This window comes from Eublepharis macularius, chromosome 3 (genome assembly GCF_028583425.1).
Source record: "Eublepharis macularius isolate TG4126 chromosome 3, MPM_Emac_v1.0, whole genome shotgun sequence".
In the NCBI taxonomy this organism is placed as follows: domain Eukaryota; kingdom Metazoa; phylum Chordata; class Lepidosauria; order Squamata; family Eublepharidae; genus Eublepharis; species Eublepharis macularius.
Window position 1 is genome coordinate 180539649 of NC_072792.1, and position 23485 is coordinate 180563133.

Below are 23485 nucleotides of genomic sequence, written 5' to 3' on the forward strand. Positions count from 1 at the left end.
TGGAATTTGTTTGGACTCCAAAGCTACTCATTCACAGTAATATATTGACATCTGTTCGTTTGCTTTATCCCGAGAAGGTATGTAGTAGAGATGGGCACGATCCCCCCCAAAATACCAATTAAGCCATTCGTGGATCCGGGCCACTGCCGAACCCAGGCCACCGATTCTAACTGATCAAGTCCCATTTCCGATCCGGAATTGGGAAGGCCAAAGCGGGAGGGCGCCCCACTGTTTCCAGCGATATAGGAATGGTGGTTGGTGGCAGCGGCCACCAGGCCCGGCGGGCAGGGGGAGGTGGCGATGGGCCACCTCCCTTCAGGGAGGGAGGGGACATTCACACACACAGAGTAGAGGGGGGGGAGTTTTTAACCCGGCAACGAGCCACCTCCCCTCAGGGAGGGGACATTCCCAGGGCTGGATCTACGGTTGCCAGCACCCAGGGCAACCGTAACCAGGCTCTTGCGCGCTCCGTGGTTGGAAGGAAGCCTGCTAATCAAGGAAAGCTGGGCTTCCATTCGTGTTTCGAGGGCGACAGAAGGAGGGCAAACACAGCTCATCCCCCTGGCTCCGTTGCCCCGGGAATAAATTACTTCCACCAGAGTGTCTGCAATTCCGAACAGAAACCGATATATCCGATCAAGTCCCGAACAAGCAAACCCCCGACTGCTGGATCGGTTGCCATGGACGGAACCGATTAGCTGAGTCACGATGGCGCAAATGCCAAAATCAGGGGTTTTTGAAATCGTAATTCAGATCGTGCCCATGTCTAGTATGTAGTTCTCACAGTATTTACAGAAGGCTGTGCATTAGATGCTATCCTTATAGGCCAGATATTACTACTTTTGCTGCTTTTCTTGTTAAGATTATTTTAATAGCATTTGATTGCCATCCATTCCAAATCAGAACGTCAGCAACCATTAATACTGTTTGACATATCTGTATTTATTCAACCCAACTAAGGCTTATTCATGAGGGGAAAAACTTGCTTGCCTTGAATTTTAATTTTTGCCACCTACAAAACTTTGCAAGATGCTCGAAGGATGTAACATATAACACACAGGAGAGACACAAAACAGATTGGAAAACTAACCATAGACCAGTAGCAGCTTAATGGCTAGTTGCCACTGACCCTGACCTGCTTGAGAGTTAAACGCACAGCCTGGCGCCAGCTGTTGAAATGACATCAGATTACTGCAGTCTCACCTGCAAGTAGCAGAACAGCACTCAACAGTAGATCAGCCAAGAGACGGTGGGTGGGTAGGGAAGGGGGAAGATTATGTCACTTGAGCAATCCCAGTTCTTTGAGAATCGTTAAGCTGAGGAAAAATAATTCAGGCAACAAATCTGGCGACGAAGGAATAAGTAACATTACATACTGCAAGTGGTGGATCTACCTTAAATCGTTAAGGTAAGGAAGCAAGGCAAATTCTAGAAGCCTTTGCCAGCTTCCACCACTTTCTGGATTAGCCAACAGTGATCAGGCAGCCCGTTCTTTTCTGCCAAAGATTAATAGGAGTAGAGAGGAGCTCGACTCCATGCATTGTTTATTAAGAGACTATTGCATGAATTGGCCCAACAAACCAATGGGATTTAGTATGGAGACAAAGACCATATTCCATACTCCTGTTTTTTTCCTAGCAGAAAAATGCCCAAACACATCAATTCTGAATCTCCAAGTATTTGGCAGAAAATTCTATTTTATTTTATTGACTTCATTTCTATCTCCATCGTTCTCCGCAAAGTGGCTTACATCGTTCTCCCCTCTTTCATTTTATCCTCACAACAACCCTGTGAGGTAGGTTAGGCTGAGTGTGTCTTACTAGCCCAAAGTCATCCAGTGAGTTTCTACAGATTTGAACCAGTGTACAGATCCTAGTCTAACACTGTAACACCACTACTAAGAAAGAGTTAAGTTGTTCTCAGCTTACCATCTACCCCATTTTCCAATGTGGCTTTGGAGAGGGAAATCCCCCACATTTATTTATTTATTTATTATATTTTTAACCCCCCCTCCCTGCAAGCGGGCTCAGGGCAAGGTACAACATTGATTAAAATACAACATAAAACCAATAATCACAGTATAAAAACAGCAATCAATAAAACCATTCCAAGACAGGGCAGTCCTGCACCGTCTATAATGTGTAATTACATAGAATTCCTAAGCCATTTCTAAGCTCCTTCTCCTACTTTTAACTGTTCCGAAGTGTTCCATAACTATTTCACAACATAAGGACAGCAAAACGGCATTAAACAGTTTTGCCACTGAAGAGTTGCAAAACTTTTAGCGCAATCCTAAACACAGTCACTCCGGTCTAAGCCCACTGAAATCAGCGGGCTTAGATTGGGGTAACTCTGCTTAGGATTTCACTGTTATTTCTCAGAATTTAGGACAACAGTCTAGACAGGACTGCAAGAATCCTCGTTGGAGCTTCTTTTTGGTTCTGCAGAGATAAGCAAAAGCAAGTTTGCATTTTAGCAATTTTTTTCAAACTGCTACCATTCAAAATAAAAAGCATTCTAGAAATTAGCACTACTTTTTGATCTAGTTGTTAAAAATTGTTGAAAACAGGTTAGAACCATCACAGCCTTACTGGGAAGATCAACTTTTGCTGTTGGTTATTTATTTCAAACATTTGAATGCTCCCTTTCTGCCCAAGTATGGCCCAATTACCCCCTCCACTACGCCATTCCCATTCCTCTGTTGCTCTTCTTCTGCTTCTCACCTATATCATGACCCTACAAACTGTTCTACAGTCCCAGTAGCTCGTAGGAAAAGGTGTTAAGAGTTATGTGAATAGTGCTGGACTACACACAGTGGTGTCATGCCAGCCTAGGGTTGCCAAGCACCCATTTACGATGGGAACGCTCCTACTGCCCTGCTTATCTGACTCGTGGAATACGAGAGACGCAGGCTTGCCTGTGACCAAATAGTATCAGTAGCTTCAATTCATACAGCAATGAAAGTAAATCCAATGCACACAGGGAGAGAGAAAAAGTCCCAATATAATGTCCAAAATTATTTCTTCAAAAACTTGCTCACGTCGCCGGGAGATATCGATGCCAGCGGGATCCAGAGGTGACTGGTTGATGGCATCCAAGCTTGAAAATAAAGGGGTGGCAACGAGCTACACCGGTCTTATTTCGTTCCGCTCGTTTCAGAGGGGGTCCTTCATCAGGCCACCAACATCCTACAGTTCATAACATAAGGTGTAAAAAACCAACCCATTTGCGGTCATTCCTATACTCCCGTTTAACAAGCAATACTTACAAATAACCAGGCAAAATCGTGTCAACAACCATATACACAGATCAAATTCAAATTCAAAATCAAATTCCAGCTTCAATATCAAGGTAAGAGGGGAAACGCGTGTAATCTGTTATATACAGAGCTCATGCCTAATTGCCATCTAACAATCAATTAGGTCCATATCACGTTTAAAGGGGCATACCTAAAGAACATCGGAAGGTGTTTCAAGAGAGAACCCATCTTTATTGCTCATACTTGTATTGCACTATCGTATTGCACTATCGTATCCATTCCCCACATTCAAGACCAATAAAAAACTACAAGGTTCATCTCAAGAACACACTGGAAGGAAGGGGAGGAGGGAGAGGGGAATTGATTGTTAGATGGCAATTAGGCATGAGCTCTGTATATAACAGATTACACGCGTTTCCCCTCTTACCTTGATATTGAAGCTGGAATTTGATTTTGAATTTGAATTTGATCTGTGTATATGGTTGTTGACACGATTTTGCCTGGTTATTTGTAAGTATTGCTTGTTAAACGGGAGTATAGGAATGACCGCAAATGGGTTGGTTTTTTACACCTTATGTTATGAACTGTAGGATGTTGGTGGCCTGATGAAGGACCCTCTCTGAAACGAGCGGAACGAAATAAGACCGGTGTAGCTCGTTGCCACCCCTTTATTTTCAACCTTGGATGCCATCAACCAGTCACCTCTGGATCCCGCTGGCATCGATATCTCCCGGCGACGTGAGCAAGTTTTTGAAGAAATAATTTTGGACATTATATTGGGACTTTTTCTCTCTCCCTGTGTGCATTGGATTTACTTTCATTGCTGTATGAATTGAAGCTACTAGTATTGCACACTGTATAAGTAATATACCTTTGTTGAAGTAATTTGGCATACTTCCTTTTTTCCTTGTGTTGAGCAGTAATTCGAGGAAGTATTTCTCCCCCCCCCCTTACCAAATAGTATCAGCAAAATAATACAACGCTATCTTGTCACAAATTCCAAATTGAGCCTAATATCATTTCATAAAGTGCAGTAAGTAAAGCCAGTTAAAAAACTTGCAAAGTGCTAAAGTGCAAGAAATGGTTGTTAAAGATAGCAGCATGCCCCGCATCCTATTCCTACTCACATGAACCAATAAATGCAAATAAATACATATTCAATCAGCCATCCATAAGCAGTGCGTAAATAATCCTCGCCACATGACACTGGCTTTACTTAGTGCGCTTTATGAAATGACAATAGACTCAATCTGGAACTTGTTATAAGACAGTGTTATATTATTTTGCTGACACTATTTGGTCACAGGTGAGCCTACGGCTCTCGTATTCCACCGACCTTATACCTAGTGACACTTCCTGGTTGGACACCTGCTTATATGACCAGCAAGAGAAAGGTTTAGGGATGGAAATGCGAGGCCATGTCTAGCCCAAACCCTGGGTGTGACATAAGCGCATAGGGCAACATTCTGGCAATACCGGAAATCTCCAGTTTTCAGGGACCGCCAACACACCAATACTACATCTGGGTTTTCAGTCAGATGCGACTTCACTTGTCACATGATGGCATTTCTGGTTCACTCTAAAGTTCCCAGAAATGACAGCCACCAGCCTGGCATTCCTGTGCCAGCCTCTGGGGCCTCTAGCCCAACTGGCAGTCTCGAGTATCATGCTAGAGCAGCAACCCTCAGATGTGTCACGGAAACCCAACGGCTTGGCCGGAACCTCTACAGAGCAGCCATATTGTTTTTCACTGCTTTTAAGAAGGGCCTGTTCCTAGTGCACATGCCCCATTCATTCCATCTCTTGCCAATAAAAAGGGGACAATATTTAGCACGCAAGGTCACTCCCTCTACAGCCCTTGGCGTCTTCCTTACCACAGTATATCATGTGCTGCTTGGAGTTCCCTCTGTGGCGTTCTTGGTCTGCCGCCTGCTGTCCAGGCTGGGTCACCAGTGGCTCCCCCTCTTTGTTCACATGATGGCGATGCCATGTGCTTAAAGTTTAAGGGGTCCCATGCTGCTGCCTAGGGAAGGAAGTTGGGTTCCGGAGCTGGAAAGATTGAAGAACCACTGCACTAGAGCATTCACACAATTTGAGAGGGAAAGGCATAATGTCTGCACCCAAACACATCACTCTGGATTCTATGGATCTGATGAGACCAGAGCCACGGGCATACAAGCAGAGGCCCAGAGAGATGGCCCACTTGGCAGGAAGGCTGAAGCCCAAAAGATCAGTGCAGGATGCCAGAGCAAGGACTTTCTGGAAAGAGGCTATCGCCAGTTCCATACAGTGCACAACCTGTTGGCCGCATTCATTCTACAAACCAACAATCACTCATTCAGACAGCAGAACTACCCTTAGGGTGGAGCAATGTCGCAAATGCTGTAACTCAACCGTTATGACTCCTTTCCCCCCTGAATATTGCATAAAGATTCTACTTTCCATATTGTTCTGTATATTACTTTAGGTACATAATCTCTCCAGCTCACATCTTTTCCAAACGTTCATCTTTCAAAACACACTGATATATCCACCAATGTTTGGTCACACTGCCATTCTAATTAGGACTGGCTACCTTCTCTGTCCACCAGATTAATATTTTTCAGCGAAACTGCTCCTTTTTACTTTCTAAGATTTGCTTATATTCCATTGAAAGTTCCCGAGACTCAGCCATGCTTCATGATGACTATTTGTGGAAAATATGAACCAAGTTTTGCCAGCCTTTTTGAGCAGGCACAGTACAGGGGGAAAGATTTTACGTAGTAAAAGGAAGGAAGAATCACACATAGTTTAACAAATATCCCCACCCTGGATTCCACATACACGACACCTTCAGGTTAAGAATCTCGTGCTTCCTGTAGTTATGGAATCCGTCACGACCGGAGCAGTAGCAGAGAATAATGGCATTTGTATACACAAAGTATCCAGATTTCCTATATGGCCCTGATCAGCAGCTAACTTTACAGGTGAAGAGGGAGAACAGTAGACCAGTCCTCACAGAAAATGCACTGAAGGCAAGACTAGTAAGTACCAGCCATCTGACCCCCTCTTTTGATTCTAGCTAGAGAGAGGGGGAGAGAGTACACAGATTACATGGATCCGGTGGGTAGAACAGGCACTAGTAATCCCAGCTGCAGAGTAACAAGCTACAAATCAGGTCCCAGGTTCAAAACATTGCAAAAGTTATAATGGACACCATCCCCTATTCTTTCTCAACAGGGAAACCAAGGACTAGAGAGTTAATATAAACTGTTTTAGCCGAAAGCATCCGCTTATTCCACGGATTCCAGCTGCCTCCCACACTTTCCTGTGTCAAAGATGGTCTCTTGCCCAGATGCCTAGCTCTAACCAGTTCCCTGCAGACCACAACATCATAAGACAGCTGTTCTCGCCATCCCCATGAATGCCAGACTGTGGTAACATCTGCAAAAATCGTTGCGCCAAGGAGCCAACTAAACTAGTGTGCGGATTCCAACCAGAAACAGAGTTTCTTTTGGGTTTCGTATTAAGTTATCCAAAAATATGCATTTCCCCCCTAAAATAGTTTTTTTTAAAGTAAAAATGTTTAAACACGTTTACGGAGTTATCTAAAAGATTTATTCAATTCTAAACCAATACCTTAGTATGCCTACAGAAACCAATCAGAATGCACCTTTTTAGTAAGTATCTAAATACTACGGGGAAATTTTGGATATAAATCACTGAAAAGGACCTTTCTCCTCTTTGGCCATTTAAATCAATCCACACAGGCTAAAATTGCTGCCAGTGATTTTCTATTAATTTCCTAGCTATTTTATCTAGAAGCAGGCAAAGACATTCACCCAACAGCAAAACCACGATCTAATATTTCAGCAACTCAGATTAGACGGAGCTAACATAAAGACAGTAACATCACCAGTGATATCAGTTTTCCCAGAAACACTGAATCAGAAACATTTCCTATTCAAATTTAACTAAATCATTTAAATGATGTTAGTAAAAGAAGGCAAACACAGCATGTACAAACCTGGGCCATGTACAAGCACTGGGTCTTTGCCCAATGCTTTATACGCCATATTTAGCTCATCTAACATGACTGATTTTGTAGCACAACAGCCCTGACAAAGATAGATGACCAGAGACTATATTTATATATGTGGGGTGGAAATTTTTTCACAGAAAAAAATATAGCATTGCCCCACATCACTGAGTGCCTCTAATGAGGTGCCTACTAACAAAAGTAGAGGAAACATGATTAAATGATCGTATCAGGAAGTTTTCAGCTCTTCGGAGAGCTAGAAGAGACCAGATTAATAGTTGAGAAACAAAGGCTGAAGTCTTTCTAGCTCAAGGTCCAAGACTGAGCCTCTTCAGGCATTGCAAAACTATCAGGTTCACTAGACTGGTTGAGGCGAGCATGCACTTGAGTGAAGTACTTGCAAACTAAACACTGCAACGGCTTCCAGGGAACTAGCTGTCCAATAAGTGGCTTGGACAAAACAATTATTTGCCTGTAACAGCGAGCTACTAACTTCATTCCATTCCTATAAAATTATCCATGCATAAGACGGTAATTGAAAAAGATAATCCAAGCACAACTGATGGACAGCTTCCAGACAGTACATGGGAACACAAGAGCAGCACTGCTCCATCAGTCCAAAGAACCCTCTAGTCCAGCATTGTGTTCCTAAGTGGCCAGCTGCGTGCATCAGGCGGCCAGTGCTGAGAATGCTGGGCTGGGGTCTGGGAGACTGAGATTCAAGTACCCACCCTGCCATGAATATGATAAAGTGACCAGTCTCCTCTCAGCCTACCCCAACTTCACAGGGTCACTGTGAGGATAAAATGAGGAAGGGGGAACCATGTCCGCAGCCCTGAATTCCTTAGAAGATGGGCAGGAAATAGGCAGCAGACATTCCCTCCTTCTGTTCCTCATCTGTTGTCTCTTGTCATGGAGATAACACCAACAGCACTATCCCATATGAAGTAGATAACTGTCCAACGGAAGATACAGATGTAAACAGGTTGGAGAAAGAAGGCACCTAGCACTCTTGAATGAGCAGAAAACACAAAGATGGGACAGGTAGTTCCATCATAGGAACTGAAGGAAAGAGCCCAGAATTAATCCTGCTCTAGCAGTCAAGCTAAACTACAGACTGATGTTAGGCTATCATCTCTAGAGATTGTAAAAATAGTAAAACGGGTCATTGCAGACTTTGCAAAAAGTACGGGAGTCTTTGCTCGATTTAAGCACAACGCATTTATATAGCAATTGAGGGTTCAGATCACTTTACAAACATCATGTTATTGGAATCCTTGCAACAACCCAACAAGGTAGGCCAGTATAAGGACCCCATAATGCAGACTCTGGTGGAAGAGTGGGGCTGGGAGAGAAAAGCAGGCTTGTTAATGTCATTTCTGAAAGCAGGGACACAGCCTAAAGACAAATAGCATTATAGGTGAAGAAGAAAAATGGGTGTGTCAGACCTCTCTCTCTTTCCCTCACTCACACACACCCATACATCCAGGGCAGCCTGTAATTCTCCCCCCTTCACCCAAGAAAATCCATGGGCTCTGCTCCAAGCATAGCTGCGCTTTAAAGTCTTAGCAACCCCTCAGCTGACCTGCTAGTAGTCTGAAACCATATACAGGAACAAGGATTAAGCAAGTAAACTGGCAAACTTCCAACCAACAGTGGCCAGTTTAGAATGCAAACTGGTTTCCTGTTAAAACAAACAAGAACAAAGTGATACGCACATTCCATAGCCCCAAGCAACTTTTTTCAAACTGACACACCCAATTTCCCCCCTATTGGTATAATACAACAGCATACATTTTGAACTCTTTAAGAAAGCTTTGCATATGACACAGCTATGTAAAAGGAAGACTTCATTCGGCATCAAACTTCACCTTATCCCCAGATTTCCGAGAAAATCTTCCCCCTCACACTACTGACAATTCACACTTGCTGGACAACACTTGCAATTGATTCCACCAAGTGGCTGACACTCGATGTGACTTCTACTCCAGAGTTTTTCAAGATCGAAACCCAGATCTGAAAATAGCTTTGCTGCTGCATCTGGCCTCGAAGCCAGCACACCACAATATTGTGCACAATTTTGTGGTACTGTGAATAAACCCCACTAATTTTCAGGAAAGCAAATCTGCGAGATGGGTTTCCACTACCCACGCTTTTTAATATAAGGCACGAGGCACAGGAAGATTAAGCAGTTTCACTACTCGTTGCCATCTGTGTCAACCGGCTACTCGTTGTTTGCAGAGGCATAGTAGGCAAGCACCACAGACTGGTACAATGGCCCAGCAATGTCACATCATATCATGTCAGATGTGGAAGCAACAATTCTCTGGCAGTCTCTGTGGAAAGGCCAGAAGGAAGAAGGCAAGCCACAGCAGCTGAAACAACAAGAGCAGCGAATGCAACTGTATGTAGCCTGAGGCCGCCATGGTCAGCAGCACCCTAGAATTCAGGATTTGGGTCTACAAATTGCTGGAATTAAATGTTCCGAGGCATACCCGCTGGAGGCATGAGAATCAAGATTGAATGTCCGGCAAGACCAACAGCCATGTTACCATCAGCTGGGACACTGTGAGCCTTGAATGACAATACTAGCATCCGAAGCGCAATTTTTAGGGCACCGTATTTGAAAGGAACGAGCCAACTGGTCAGACAGGCCACTAAATATCGTATGGTTTAAAGCGGAGAAGAAAACATTCTCGCTTTTCAAAACCTTACTTCTTTGTTTGCGTTCCCAGTGTTACCGTTCTCAGCGTTCACATCCACAACAGGCTGGTGGAAAGAGTGAATTTCCTGGTCACCACCATCAGATCGTATGTCCTGGTGTAGAGCCTCAGATTCTCCTGCTCAATAGGGGTTTTTTTGCGGGGGGAGGGGTAGAGATAGATCAGTTTTGTCTGGTCCTATACACCCCTTTGCTGATGCAGTAACTCATACAATGGCCCAAAGGGGAAAATCTGCTGGGATGTTTAATCCTGTTTTTATTACTATTATCAGCAGCAACTGAGAGTGGCAAGAAAAACAATTTTGGCATCTTATTTATTTCTGGCACAGAACTGTGCTGAAATAACATCCTCCCCCCACCCCATGTCATACAGCAGGTAGGGTTCAGCTACCCAGCACCAGGAGAATTTCCTCTATACTCTCGTAGCCATACAGCCAATAAGTGGCTGGCCTAGATTTTTTAAAATGGCATGAAGTAGTCACCTAGGAGAGAAAATCCCTCGCAACTGAATTGCTGGTTGTACGTTCTGTCGTTCAGATGTTAAAAAACATGTCACTCTACCCAAGTTATTCCCATAACTTTATAATTCTATCACCTGCGCACGAGACTGCAGTTCTCATAGCATTAAAAGTTTGCATGGGATTTCTTTCTCAAAAATCTGACTTCTGCAATATTACTCAAGTTGCAAGACCATTCCAAGGCATCATGATAGGCTTGCCAGGAGAAAAAGAGGGGACCTGCTACGTATTAACTCTTACGCCTCCCCCCACACCTTTTCTCGATATTCATTCTCATCTCATCCAAGTCACATTTTAATTGTATGATGCACTTGTCAGGCTCTTTCACACCCCACCCCCTCAGTGAGAACCTCTCTTGCATTGGCATGCAATCCCAGCTGGAAGGCTGAGGTTAGGAAGCACGTGCCCATGTTCCCTTCCAACACCCCTGCAAGGCAAGACGCTGGAGTCTCTCTTTGTCGCATGTCACCACGCCTGGATATTTGCCCCCCCCATACCTAGGGACTTCCCCTTGTGACTGAGCAGGTGTCCAAGAGTACAGCTGTTCCCAAGGGATATGTAGTAGTGCTGGCGAGAGATTGGAGCGTGCAAGTGGAATTGAGGCAATGGACCTTAACTACAGTAACTTTTTTACTACAAAGCACAACTCTATGGTAATGCAGGTACAGGACTAAGGTATAGGCTTAAGGACAATAAAGAAACAAAGCATTGTTGCTCACTAAGAGGAACTTACAACTTCTTCACATCAGCTCCAGCATGGACACTGATGGGTGAGTGCATCAAAGCATCTTGCAGGTGCACGCACATACATGCACCCCAAAGACAAAGGGACATCACCCCACATGTATCCCAAGGTAGATTGACTGATGTGGGTTTGTGGTTCTGAAACACCGGAGCCTACCATTCACCTGGTCGAATTGAAAGGTGTTAGCAAATCAAAGATCCAGAGGAGTTAGCCGTGTTAGTCTGTAGTAGCAAAATCAGAAAGAGTCCAGTAGCACCTTTAAGACCAACCAACTTTACTGTAGCATAAGCTTTCGAGAACCACAGTTGTCTTCGTCAGATGCATCACATTCTCTTCGTGCACATGCATCTGACGAAGAATACTGTGATTCTCGAAAGCTTATGCTACAATAAAGTTGGTTAGTCTTAAAGGTGCTACTGGACTCTTTTTGATTTAACAAATCAAGGAGTCAGTGATGTTTCCACACTAGGCTTTACAGAGGAGCAATTCACAGCTGCAGATCTGTTCCTAGGCTGCCCAGCTCCGAGAGAATCCTTTGACAGTTATATCTTCCCCCCTTTGCCCCAGCTGGCCTGGCTCTCCAGACTCATACACAACAATCTAAAAAACACTGACTGGTTTTTGAAGTTATTTTTCAGCTCACCTGCCTTAGGTCCTTACGGTCAGATGGGTCATACCAACGACCTCAATAAACAAACTCACGTTTTGCAATTTTCAGAACTTTTGAAGTGGAGCAGAAAAATCAATGCTCAGAAATACTAGGTCAAAGGAGACACTGAAAAATATCCTGATCTGCTTCTGGAGCAACGTTTAAAAAGAAGCCCATACTGCTGGAGACTGAAGGTCCTCTGTCTTGTTCATTTTGTTTTTAAATGGCAATTTAGCACAAAGAGGTTACTTGCTCCACAATATTAAATCATAAACAGGATTTCTATTTTTATGGACCTCAAACTTCACAATCTAGGAGAAAGTAACACAGCATCTAATATAATTTTTGATTCATTCCAGTGACAAAAATTTGCACCTCACAAATGCAGTAAACTCGAACATCCACATGTTTTTTGGCAGGGCGGCAGAGAAAAGTCTTCAACATGCACATACATTCTTATTACCAGTGTTCCAAATGCCACCAGAATAAACAGCTGTCAGGAAAAGCTAAGAGGTTCCTCTGTCTTCCACTGCTCATTTTTACGGCTTTATAATGCTTACAAGCAACTGTACCAAGTGGGGAAGCCACTCTGAGGAAAAATACATTTGTGCCTATTTCTTGCACGGGCATGCACACTTTCCCCCCTATGTAGACTACCTACATGCAAAAAAGTGACCAAATACAGCCAGATACACAGAGATTTCTACACAGAGATTGCTACAATGTATAGCACTTTCCCTTTACTTTTTAAAATTTGATTTTATTTATGTCATTTATAGTCTGCCTTTCTCACTGAGACTCAAGGCGGATTATACAGTGTGAGAGTAATACAGTCACTATCAAAGACAATTTCATGAACAATGCCGTAGGGTAAATAAATGCAAGCTTACAAAGACGTAACATCAGCAAGAATCCAATACAGAGTTGAGGAAATGCTGAAACAGAACATAAGCATTTCTAGGGCTGACATAAGAGCACATATTTAAAGCAACAGATAGTATGTAAGGCAACATAGTGGTGAAGTCCGTGGCTCCTAACTCGTTAGGGGAGCATCTGAGACCCCCCCCCCTTACAATACAAAAGCCTTTTTGAATAATTCAGTTTTGCATTGTTTACAGAAAGCTAGGAGAGTGGGGGCTCTTCTGACTTTCTTAGCCAGGCTGTTCCACAGGATAGGGGCCACCACAGAGAAAGCCCATGTACAGGCCCCTGCCAACTCATCCATGTGCAGGGTGGCACCTGCAGGAGACCCTGTTCAGATAAGCAAAGCTGCTGTGGAGGAACATAGAGAGGGAGGCGGTCCCGTAGGTATGCCGGACCCAGGCTGTGAAGAGTTTAGTATGTGATAACCAATACCTTGAACTGAGCACGGTAACTTATAGGTAGCCAATGGAGTGACTGCAGAATGGGTTTGTACAGAGCAAGTCACAAAAAAGGAGTCTCTGCAAAGGACCCTCAAACATTCATTTACTTATTTGTTACGTTATTTATAGTCCGCCTTTCTCACTGAGACTCAAGACAGATTACACAATATATGTCAAAACCCTTTATCAAGCCGCGAATTTTGAGAATGGTCGCTTATGAAGCATGCACCATTTCTTCACCTCAAGCTAAGGAGATACTGGTTGTCAAAAGCATGGGTTTACATTTCAGCACTGCAAACAAAATGAAGAGAAGGCTCCCTGAAAAGGCAGAAGAGTGATCAAACTACGAAGCGCATCTGCAAAACATCAAGATCAATTTATCATGGTATCTAGAGCTGTCGGAATTGAAGGGAAATATGAGATCTGCAGAACTTCACCGGATTTCTCACTGAGAGCCTCTCATTCTTATGGCAGCATGGCTTTCAGCAGCTGTCTACAAGAGGGAGGGGGTATGGATGCTTTCCTGTTTGCAGCATGCACAGGGAACAGCAAAGATCGGCTTTAGGACTGGCTCAAACCATGTGGGTAATTGAGGCCGAAAGGCCAAAAGTCACTCTTAAACCTCTTGTTAACGCTGGTACAATCCACCAAGAAAAGCTCTGTTGTGCTCCCTTACCCATCAAGTTAAACAGGACCTGTGAAGGATAACTTGCTGCCCAAAAGCCATTCTCTGATAGGCCGGCATCATCCTGCCCCCCCCCACCCTGGCAGAGCTGTACAAGCAGCTGAAAATAGCCTAGTAACTTCCATCAGAACCAAAAGCAACCCAGTCACACAAATGGCCTCCCTTGTCTCCAAGCAAAAAAAATTTCCACCTCTGTGTTGTTGACCAAATCTCAGCAATCGGCACAGCAGCTTCGAGAGATCAACTGACTGTAGCGTGACAGGCTCCAACGTTGCGCCTGCATTTTTGCTCAAATCCTTCCACGTGGAATGCATCAGTCCTGGAAGTTTAATTTGTTCCATAGTTGAGCAGAAAACTACATATCAAAGCCTGCTCTGATTCAGAAGTTACTGCGGACGGGCATGGGAAACGTAGTCAACACAATGCTTTGAAAATGGGGGAGAGGCGTGTGCACAAGTTCTCTTTCAGCACCTAGTATTTCAGAATCTGGAGGTGTCCGCGAGCTCCCTGTTCTTCAGTTTATCCTCACAACAACCCTACGAGGTAGATTAGGCTGAGAGAGAATGACTGGCTGAATGTCACCCAGTGAACCTCACAGCAGAGAAGGGATTTGAACTCGGGCCTCCAGATCAATACCTCACTACTGAAGTGTAGTTTAGAATGCTGTTGCAGTGTGGAACAGATGAAAATACTCCAAATAAGATTATACACAGAGGAAAGATCCTAATCTCACAAACCAGTTTTCTTCCAAGTATTACTCCAGCAGCATCTGGGGTTCAAAGTAATAGTGACGCCATACCTCCGTAGTCTGGTCTCTTTCACCAGAAAGGCAACAGAGATCAGCTTTCCTGGAGAAAATGGCTTCTTCAGAGGGTGAACTCTACGGCATTATACCCTACCGAGGTCTCTTGCTTTCCCATTCTGCATTTTTATTCTTCCCAGGCCATATCATTTTAGATCAAAGGTTACCTTTTCAAAGACATTAGGCACACAGCCCCACCTAGGTCAGTTCCACATGCCCATTATGGAGCAAGACCCAAAGGCGTACAAGTGCGATATAAGCAGAACCCGGCATCAGCCCCTGGGAATCCAGCCTGGCACCGTCTCAAGGCTTTGACAGAAGAGCAGCTGTACAGCATGAAGGCCAGGATACACTGCTAACCGAAAGATCCACCCGTGTCAAGCTCTTCAGCTCCTTCCTGATGTTTAGGGAGGACAGGTACATAGAGCTGCTGCCGAGTGCAACAGAAATATCCCCCATGATTGGTGAAAGATAAAACTAGCAACACTGGATATGAATGGGAAGGCCAGTTATGCAGCTCCAAAATATACCTGACCTGCCAGGTCTTAACACAAGGACTACACCGATACCTGTTCATCTTCCAATGTGACAGGTGCCAATATGAGTCAACATTCAATACCCTCCTAGGACAAAGAGTTCACTATTTATATAAAGGAACAAGTTACACACATCTAGCATTAAAAGCTGTAATAGTCAGAAACCAACAGGAAGATGTTCTCAGTCATAGGGTTCTCATTCAACAAAAATACTTCAAAGGGAGACTACAGCATGAAACTGCTGACTTGGGCTTTATTAAGAGGCTCATAGTATCTATATCCACCTGGGTTGAACAGGGATTTAGGATTTTAATCTCACTTAAAAACTGGGGAGCCCCCACCCAGTACTGGTATTAAGTGGCTTAGTGTAACTAATTCAGAAAAATACAGATACCATTACTAGATCTGGATGTTAAATTACACTTCATCGTTCGTGGCCTGCATTTCTCAGCCCCTTGATCCCGTTTTACTTTTGAACTCCTACATAAAATGTCTGCCTGTTAAGGATAACATCGCTGCCTCCAAAGAAGCATTCCTAATGCATAAAAGTTTATGACGGAATAAAATTCTGTTAGTCTCTAAGACACCATAGGATTTCTGCTTATACTTTTACACGCAGGACCAGTGCAACCGAGTCAAACTGAATTAGTGTTTTCTAAAGAGACGGGGAGGAAGGAAGTAGAATCAGTGAAAAGTGAGACAGGAAGCGTAACAGCTGCACCTTCTCTTGAAAGCTTGGAACTTTTCATGATGCACGCACCACTTTCGGGTTCCAATCCTGCCACCGGGGCTATAAAATCAGACCTTCTGCATGAAGGAAAAGCCCTAAGGAAAAGAGAAGCACCCTTAGAAGTAAACTGCAAAAACCTGGGTGGATAACCACATCTAAGGGAACAAACAATGTACCATTAAAGACTCTCTTCAATATTATATTATGTGAAATGTTCTTAAAGTGGCACAGTGCATATAAGACAATATTTTTTTTACAATTTCATACTTAATTCACACCAATTTACAAAGTGACTATAAGACAAAAAGTCCGACCAATAATGGAAGTAGGATTTCAGCACTTTGTGGGAGCCAATCCTACTCCCATTATTGGTCGGACTTTTTGTCTTATAGTCACTTAGTAAATTGGTGTGAATTAAGTATGAAATTGTAAAAAAATAATTATTGTCTTATATGCACTGCGCCACTTTAAGAACATTTCACATAATATAATTTTGAAGAGAGTCTTTAATGGTACATTGTTTGTTCCCTTAGACGTGGTTATCCACCCAGGTTTTTGAAGGAAAAGCCCGACATCAGCCGATCTACATCAGGAAGAAGTTGCAATGGTTTGCAGCAAGTGGTATCCAGCATAACTATTTCACAGAACATGTTTCAAAACTTTTTTAAAAGACTACCAAGGAAAATTATTGCTGCTTGCCAACTAAACACATGTCAAAGGGCTGGGCTGAGAAACTGAGTTGGCACTGATCATCTGGCCCTTCCTGCTCCACCTCACACTGAACACAACAAAAGTAAAGCCAAAAGAAGCTGAAATTTGTGAAACCGTAAACACTGGAAGCGTATTAAGCTATATTTAGATGACTCAACAACAGAAGCACAATTTTGCTTCATCTTCTGCCCCCCTTTCCAAAAAAGCTTCACGAGGCCGCAAGAGTCAGGGCAACAAATTCATCCAGTGAAGCATCAGTCAAGTAAACAAGGAGGTGGGGAAAACAGCATGAGATAGAGAGAGAAAAGAGGAATGGAAGAACACTTAATTCGCTTACCATCAAAAACAAAGGCATGCCGACTTCAGCCCTGAAGTCAAACTGGACGAGATTGTGTCTAACAAGAGATGTTGGAAAAAAACTAGAGATAAGTCAGATGAGAGAATGTGCACAGTCCAAATCAGAGGCATTTTCCAGACCAATTCGCCTTCAAAGACACAAAAAATGTTCATCCAGAGCCCAGATATTTCCTGCCATCCATCAGGGAGCCAAATATCTCAGAATAAGCAGAGAATACCTGCAGATGTAATTTGGGGTTAAAGAATTCCTCTCAAACACTCTTAACTTTTGTGCTTTGTGCAGAGGCAGGCATTATTGTATCCTAATTTTCAGCAAAGCACAAGCTTCGCTAAAACAAAAAACAGAGCATGGTGGGACTGTTACTGATCCTAGCCACAAAACAGCACAACCACCTGGAAAGATTACAGACTGAGCCAACACCTAGTCAGAAAACAAGGTTTCAAAGCTCTCTTCCTTGTGTATAGCCAGTATCCCACAGGAAACAGCAAGAGCAACGGACATGTTCTTCCTCCTTATCCCAAATACAACAAAGAGTAAGAAAAACATTTTACGTTGTCCATGTGAAGCCCTGGCCATTCCATGCATTTTGGCAAAGAATTATTCCTTACCCAAATCAATTTCCCAGGCCAGTCTCCCGAAGAATAAATCTATTCTCTCACCTCTCACTCCAATTCGCTTAACAAAGACTAATCAACCCATTGCTGTCTAAGCAATATATATTAAGAGACCGGTTTTTCTTCATCACTACCATTCCTTATTGAAAGAACCTCTTCATAACCCAAGAGAATACTTATTACCATACTGCAGCCTGCCTAAGGCAACCAAGTGAGTTCACGGTTATGTCAAGATTCTAATTGCGATATCCTCAGCTTCTTGATGGATCTGCTACATCGGCTTTCCCACTGGCTCCAGCATGATGGAATTCTCTCCCACTGGAGATTCAGGCCCTGTGGGACCTCTTGCAGTTCCGCAGGGCCTGCCAGACCTATGGTTGAGGTCTGACAGTGTCCCCCTCTGGCTGATTGTTTCCATCTTCTACTGTCTGCACTTTACGGGTTTGCCTCTGTCTGCCTCTGAGATACATACTGATGCCTATTTATGTAAATTTGTATTTATTGATTGGTTTTATCTGTTTTAATATGTATTTTAAATTTGTATTTAAATGCTTGTTGTGAGCCACCCTGAGCCTGCCTGCAGGGAAGGCAGATACAAATCTAATAAAGATCCAGAGGAGTTAGCCGTGTTAGTCTGCAGTAGCAAAAATAGAAGAGTCCAGCAGCACCTTTAAGACCAACCAACTTTACTGTAGCATAAGCTTTCGAGAATCACTGAGAACTGTGATTCTCAAAAGCTTATGCTACAGTAATTTAGTCTTAAAGGTGCTACTGGACTACTTTCTACAAATCTAATAATAAACATAAACATAAAAACTGGACGCATTTTGCTATCCCTCAAGTATGGGACGTGAAGTCAGACCACCAGACCACCTAGCTCAGCACTATCTACTCCAAAAGGCAGCGGCTCTCCAGTGTCCCAAGCAGAACAAGGTCTTTCCAAACATCTGAGAGCCTTCAAACGGAGATTCTGGGGATCAAAGCTGCTATTTTCTGCCTGCAAGAAAAATGCTGTGTCTCTGAGCAATGGACCCATGCAGAGGAAGATGCTGTAGTTTATCTACCTCAGCAGGGTTTACCAACTGCTGGAGACCCGCTGTCAAGAGAGTGCTCTTCCTAACAACTCTTCCTTAGATAGTTTAACGGATGTCAAAGATAGCACTGTTTGATCATTTCTGAATATGGAGTTTGTGGTCTTTTCTCTCACATCCTCCCACAAGACAGTAATGCATACTTCAAATGCAAAGCTACAACTGCTTTTGGAGCTCTTCCTATTTTATTTATTTATTTTATTTATTTTTTCAATTTATATACCGCCCATCCCCAGGGGCTCTGGGCGGTGAACAGTTAACTTACAGTTATTGAACACTAACTTACAACAGAAAGGTTCAAGGAGGGGCATTTATTAAAAGGATAGGACTGTAGACTATGCCACTGTGTGTGGAAAGTATTAACTGTTGTAGTACTTGTTTTACCCAGCTCTTACTGCATTTTTGCTACTTTTATAACACCACTATTTGACGTATCATTTACTTGGTCGCGAATTTCTGTAACCCTGGTCCTATTGCATTGCTCTTTAGGGGCCTCAATCCTGTCACTCAGTATTGTGCCTTGAGGTTCAGTGAGAAAAGCAGAACACATATAAAGTAAATAAGCAACATTAAACAAAAAATAATGCCGGGCCCCACAATTCCACCACTGTGCCTCCCTCACAACACCCATTAATCTCACCTAAAATTAACTAGTGCTCCCTTTCTCCTCTGGAATGTCCCAAGCAAGAGACTCCCCACCCCCACCCCAACCCATCCCACAGTGGAAGACAGAGCCCGTTTGGCAGCTAAGTTTGCTAGCCCTCTGTAGGGCCCCACCTTATAGAACATCCTACCTGAAGATGTCAGGAGGGCTCCCACTCTCCTAGCTTTCCATAAACTATACAAAACTGGATTATTCAAGAGGATTTTTTTATTGTATGGCTGTACTGGAAGGAAGCAGTCTCAAAGAGACGCATTAATAAAGGGATAGGGACTATGGATTTTACTACCATGTCTTCCCAATTGCTGTTAAGTATGATCCTACTGGGTAGTTTCTGTGTTGTTCAATATGTCAGGCTTCAAACTGCTTATGTTGCATTTCAGCAATTCCTTCTGTAGCAGATTTCTGCTGGTTTAAATCTTTGCCAGTTTGCATTTATGTACCCTATTACTTTACGTCAACCTGGATAGCCCAAGTGAACCTGATCTTGTCAGATATCGGAAGCTAAGCAGGGTCAGCCTGGTAATCGGTTGGGAGACCTCCAACAAAGATCAAGGTTGCAGAGGCAGGCAATGGCAAACCACCTCCATTCGTCTCTTGCCGTGAAAACCTCAGCAGGGGTTGCCATCAGTCAGCTATGACTTGACAGCACTCTCCACTCTTTCTCACCGAGGCTTAAGGTGCACTCCACCTTAAGCCTCGGTGAGAAAGACACTCTATAACATAAATAAAATAAATAAAAAATAACAAAAAATGTAAAACTAGCATACATTTAAAAATATTAAAAAACCCGCAAAAGCCAACAAAATGTAAAAATAACATAAATAAAAATAACATTAAAATGATGTAAAAATAACTTTTAAAATAAATTTTAAAAAAGAATGTTGCCTGGAGACCAGCAATCCTATTGGGCCCCTAAGGTGTCCATTACCAAGGTCTGTGTTCACTCCAGCCCCCAAATTAGGGTTGCCAGCTCCAGGGTGGGGAATTCCTGGAGATTTGTGGGTGGACCCTGAAGAGGGCAGGGTTTGGGGAGAGGAAAGGCCTCAGTGGGATATTGTGCCATGGAGTCCACCCTCCAAAGTGGTCATGTTCTCCAGTGGGGCTGATCACTGCAGCCTGGAGACCAGTTGTGATTCCGGGAGATCTCCCGGGGGGGCTGGAGGCTGGCAACCTTCTTGCCCAGGACCCTTCCCTCCCCGGGCTGAGGCACCTGAGGGGCAGCGCCTGACCCACCTGCTGCGAGGGCAGCTCCACATGGAGGGCGCGGGAGGTGGGGCCGGGCGGGGCCAGGGCGGCGGCGGCGGCGGCGGCGGCTTGGCTCATGCTGACGGCGGGGCTCCCGGGGCGGCCCGGCGGCGACAGGAGCAGACTCGGCGCCTGCGCATTGAGCCCCTACCCCACAGGCGCCGGGCGCGGAAGGGTTAAAAAGGGCGGCGGTGACGTCACGGCAGCCAACGGCTTTTGTCCTTTTCCCAACCGTCGCCCAGGGCAGAGGCCGCCCGACCCGCTCCCGGTCGCTCCCTCACGGAGCCATATTCCGAGCCGCACTGAAGGGCTGAGAGAACAAGACTGAGAGATAGAGGTACGCCCGGCGCTGATTGGCTCCGGGTGATAGGAGGCGGGGCTGCGGCCTGCTTGGCCGCCTTATCATTGGCCGGCGGGAAAGCCAATCCAACTTAACTTCCCGCTGTCAAACCCTTCTGACAGTGAACGCTTAGCTCGCCTCGGGTTGGTCCGCGCGCTTCCGCGGGGCGGGACAGAAGCGCGCGGGAGCCGCTTCCGATTGGGCAGCGCTGTCTTAGCAACGAAGAGTTAAACCGACGGTGCTTGGCAGAAGGGGTCGGGGAAACAGAACGTTGACGGCAAGTCACGTGGGGGATGTTTTGTCACGTGGCAGGAGAAGCGCGTACGGCAGGAGCGGGAAGGGCAGGCCGTCTCCATGGCAACCTGAGAAGGCCTTGCCCAGAGATGCCAAGGATGCTATCACCCACAATGCACTGCAGAGAAAAGATCACGGCTAGAGTTGCCAACCTCCAGGTGGGGGCTGGAGCTCTCCCAGAATTGCCGCTGATCTCCAGTCTACAGCCAGAGTTCCCCTGGAGAAAATGGCAACTTTGGAGGGTAGACTCTATGGCATTATACTCTACTGATGTCCCAAATTCCCGTCTCCACATACACTGCCTCCAAACTCCAGGATTTCTTAGGCCATAGTTGGTAACCCAAAAGCAAAAATCCTGGAGATTTGGGGTTGACAAGCATTGCCATCCTCCAGGTGGGACCAGAGGCCTGGATATCCCCTGGAATCACAACTGATCTCCAAACAACAGAGATTAGCTCCTCTGGAGAAAACAGCTGTGTTGGAGGGTGGTCTCAGCATTATATCCTGCTGCAGTCCCACTCTTCCCAGGCTCTGCTCCACCAAATCTCCAGGAATGCCCCAACCTAGAGTTGGCAACGCTACCTTCTGCAAAGATGGAATGGAGTAACTCTCCAGTCTCCACACATCATCAAGAACAGGAAAGATCCACTGGGAGGCAGCACTAACTTATTCCATGCACTGCCTGTCCCACAATACTTCTCCAGATTCATGCATGTTGTTCAATCTTTCATTGCTCTAGTATCAGTTACTGCATTTTCCCACTTACAGGCCTCCAGCTCCTCCTCCCTCCATCGCAAGCCTAGCTTTTTTAATTTTAAAAGCTGTTTGAATGCAATTGCTACTGCATGTAGGAACCGTATCGTGTCCACTCCAATGCGGTTATCTGCTGCCATATGGAATGATAATCCAGATGTGTGGTGTCACTGGGTGCAAAGGATAGTTTCAGGTAGGTAGCTGTGTTGCTATGCAATACAGCAGAAGGACTAGAGTCCAATAACACCTTAGAGATCAAGAAAATAGTCAAGATATAAACTTCTAAGAGTCAAAGCTCCCTTCTTTAGATACAGGGCCCTGTATTGGAAGAAGGGAGCTTGGCTCTCCCAAGCTTATACCTTGAAAATCTCCTTGGTTTCCTCAGTGCGAAGGAACAATAGTGCTAGTTCATAAGGGTGAGAGGCAGAGAAAGCATAGTTTGATTTTTAAAGGGACATGAGCAGGAAAGAAGGCTGCTGGCAATTTATCCACAAACTTGGGAGCTGTTTAGCCACTTTTGAGACTCAATTTTGTTCAAGAGAAAATATGGAGTGGAAGCCACCAATGACAGATCACAGAACACAGTGCAAACCTATGAGACTGGAGAACATGTACAGAATGCCTTTGGGCTGTGACAGCAGTCACTTGGCCAAGCAGGATATTAAGTACAAAAAACAGGGTGGGAAACCATAGAATCTTCTAGGACATGGATGAGTTAGTCTTAACCAGGGTATGGACTCAAGGGACGTCAACCTTCTTTCCAAATTTCTATTTTTTTCCAGTATGTGCCTACGCTTTTACAGAAAGAGTAGTAGAAGAAAGAGAAAGTAATCTATGTTTGGGTTCTCCTTATGGGACAAAAGATTTTCCACTGAATACCAGTCCTGACAACAAGACTGTTTCTGTCTGGGTCCATGAGAAACAGACTCAAGCTGCCCAGATACAATTACAACTACCCTTAAGCATAAAATTTCCAGATGCCTGCAATATATTTGCATTCAGTTTTACTGCTGATACTTCTTGGTTATCAGCAATACTTGTTTGTATATTTTTTTAAAGTTGCATGAAAGAGCTGGTTATATTTTTAGTCCGAGCGTATTGGCTGCAGCTCTTCTATTTAAACATCAGTGATCTTCTGAATTTACGATTGTCTGTTCCTTGCAATTAGCAATCACTGCAGAGACACAAGCTAAACCCCTGTATCATGACTGTCACATTCAAAGCCCTTCATAGCCTTGGCTCCTCATATCTGAGCAACTGCCTCTTCCCCTATGTTCCGCTTTGGCAGCTTCACTCATCTGGACAGGGCCTTCTGCAGATACCACTCTGCGGTTGGGCAAAATCAACAGCTGCCCATACAAGTGCTTTCTCTGTGCTAGCATCCATC

At 44.4% G+C, this 23485-nt stretch overlaps 1 protein-coding gene across 3 annotated transcripts in view; it reads right to left on the reverse strand.

Moving 5' to 3' along the window:
* The window catches only part of UVRAG (UV radiation resistance associated), a 128426-nt gene extending 107426 nt beyond the window's left edge, over window positions 1-21000 (reverse strand). For all 3 annotated transcript variants that reach the window (XM_054974802.1, XM_054974801.1, XM_054974803.1), the window contains exon 1: window positions 20700-21000. In XM_054974802.1, coding sequence (XP_054830777.1) covers window positions 20700-20789 — 90 coding nt within the window. In that variant the 5' untranslated portion in view covers window positions 20790-21000. The remainder of the gene's footprint in view (window positions 1-20699) is intronic.
* Window positions 21001-23485: the final 2485 nt, after the last annotated feature.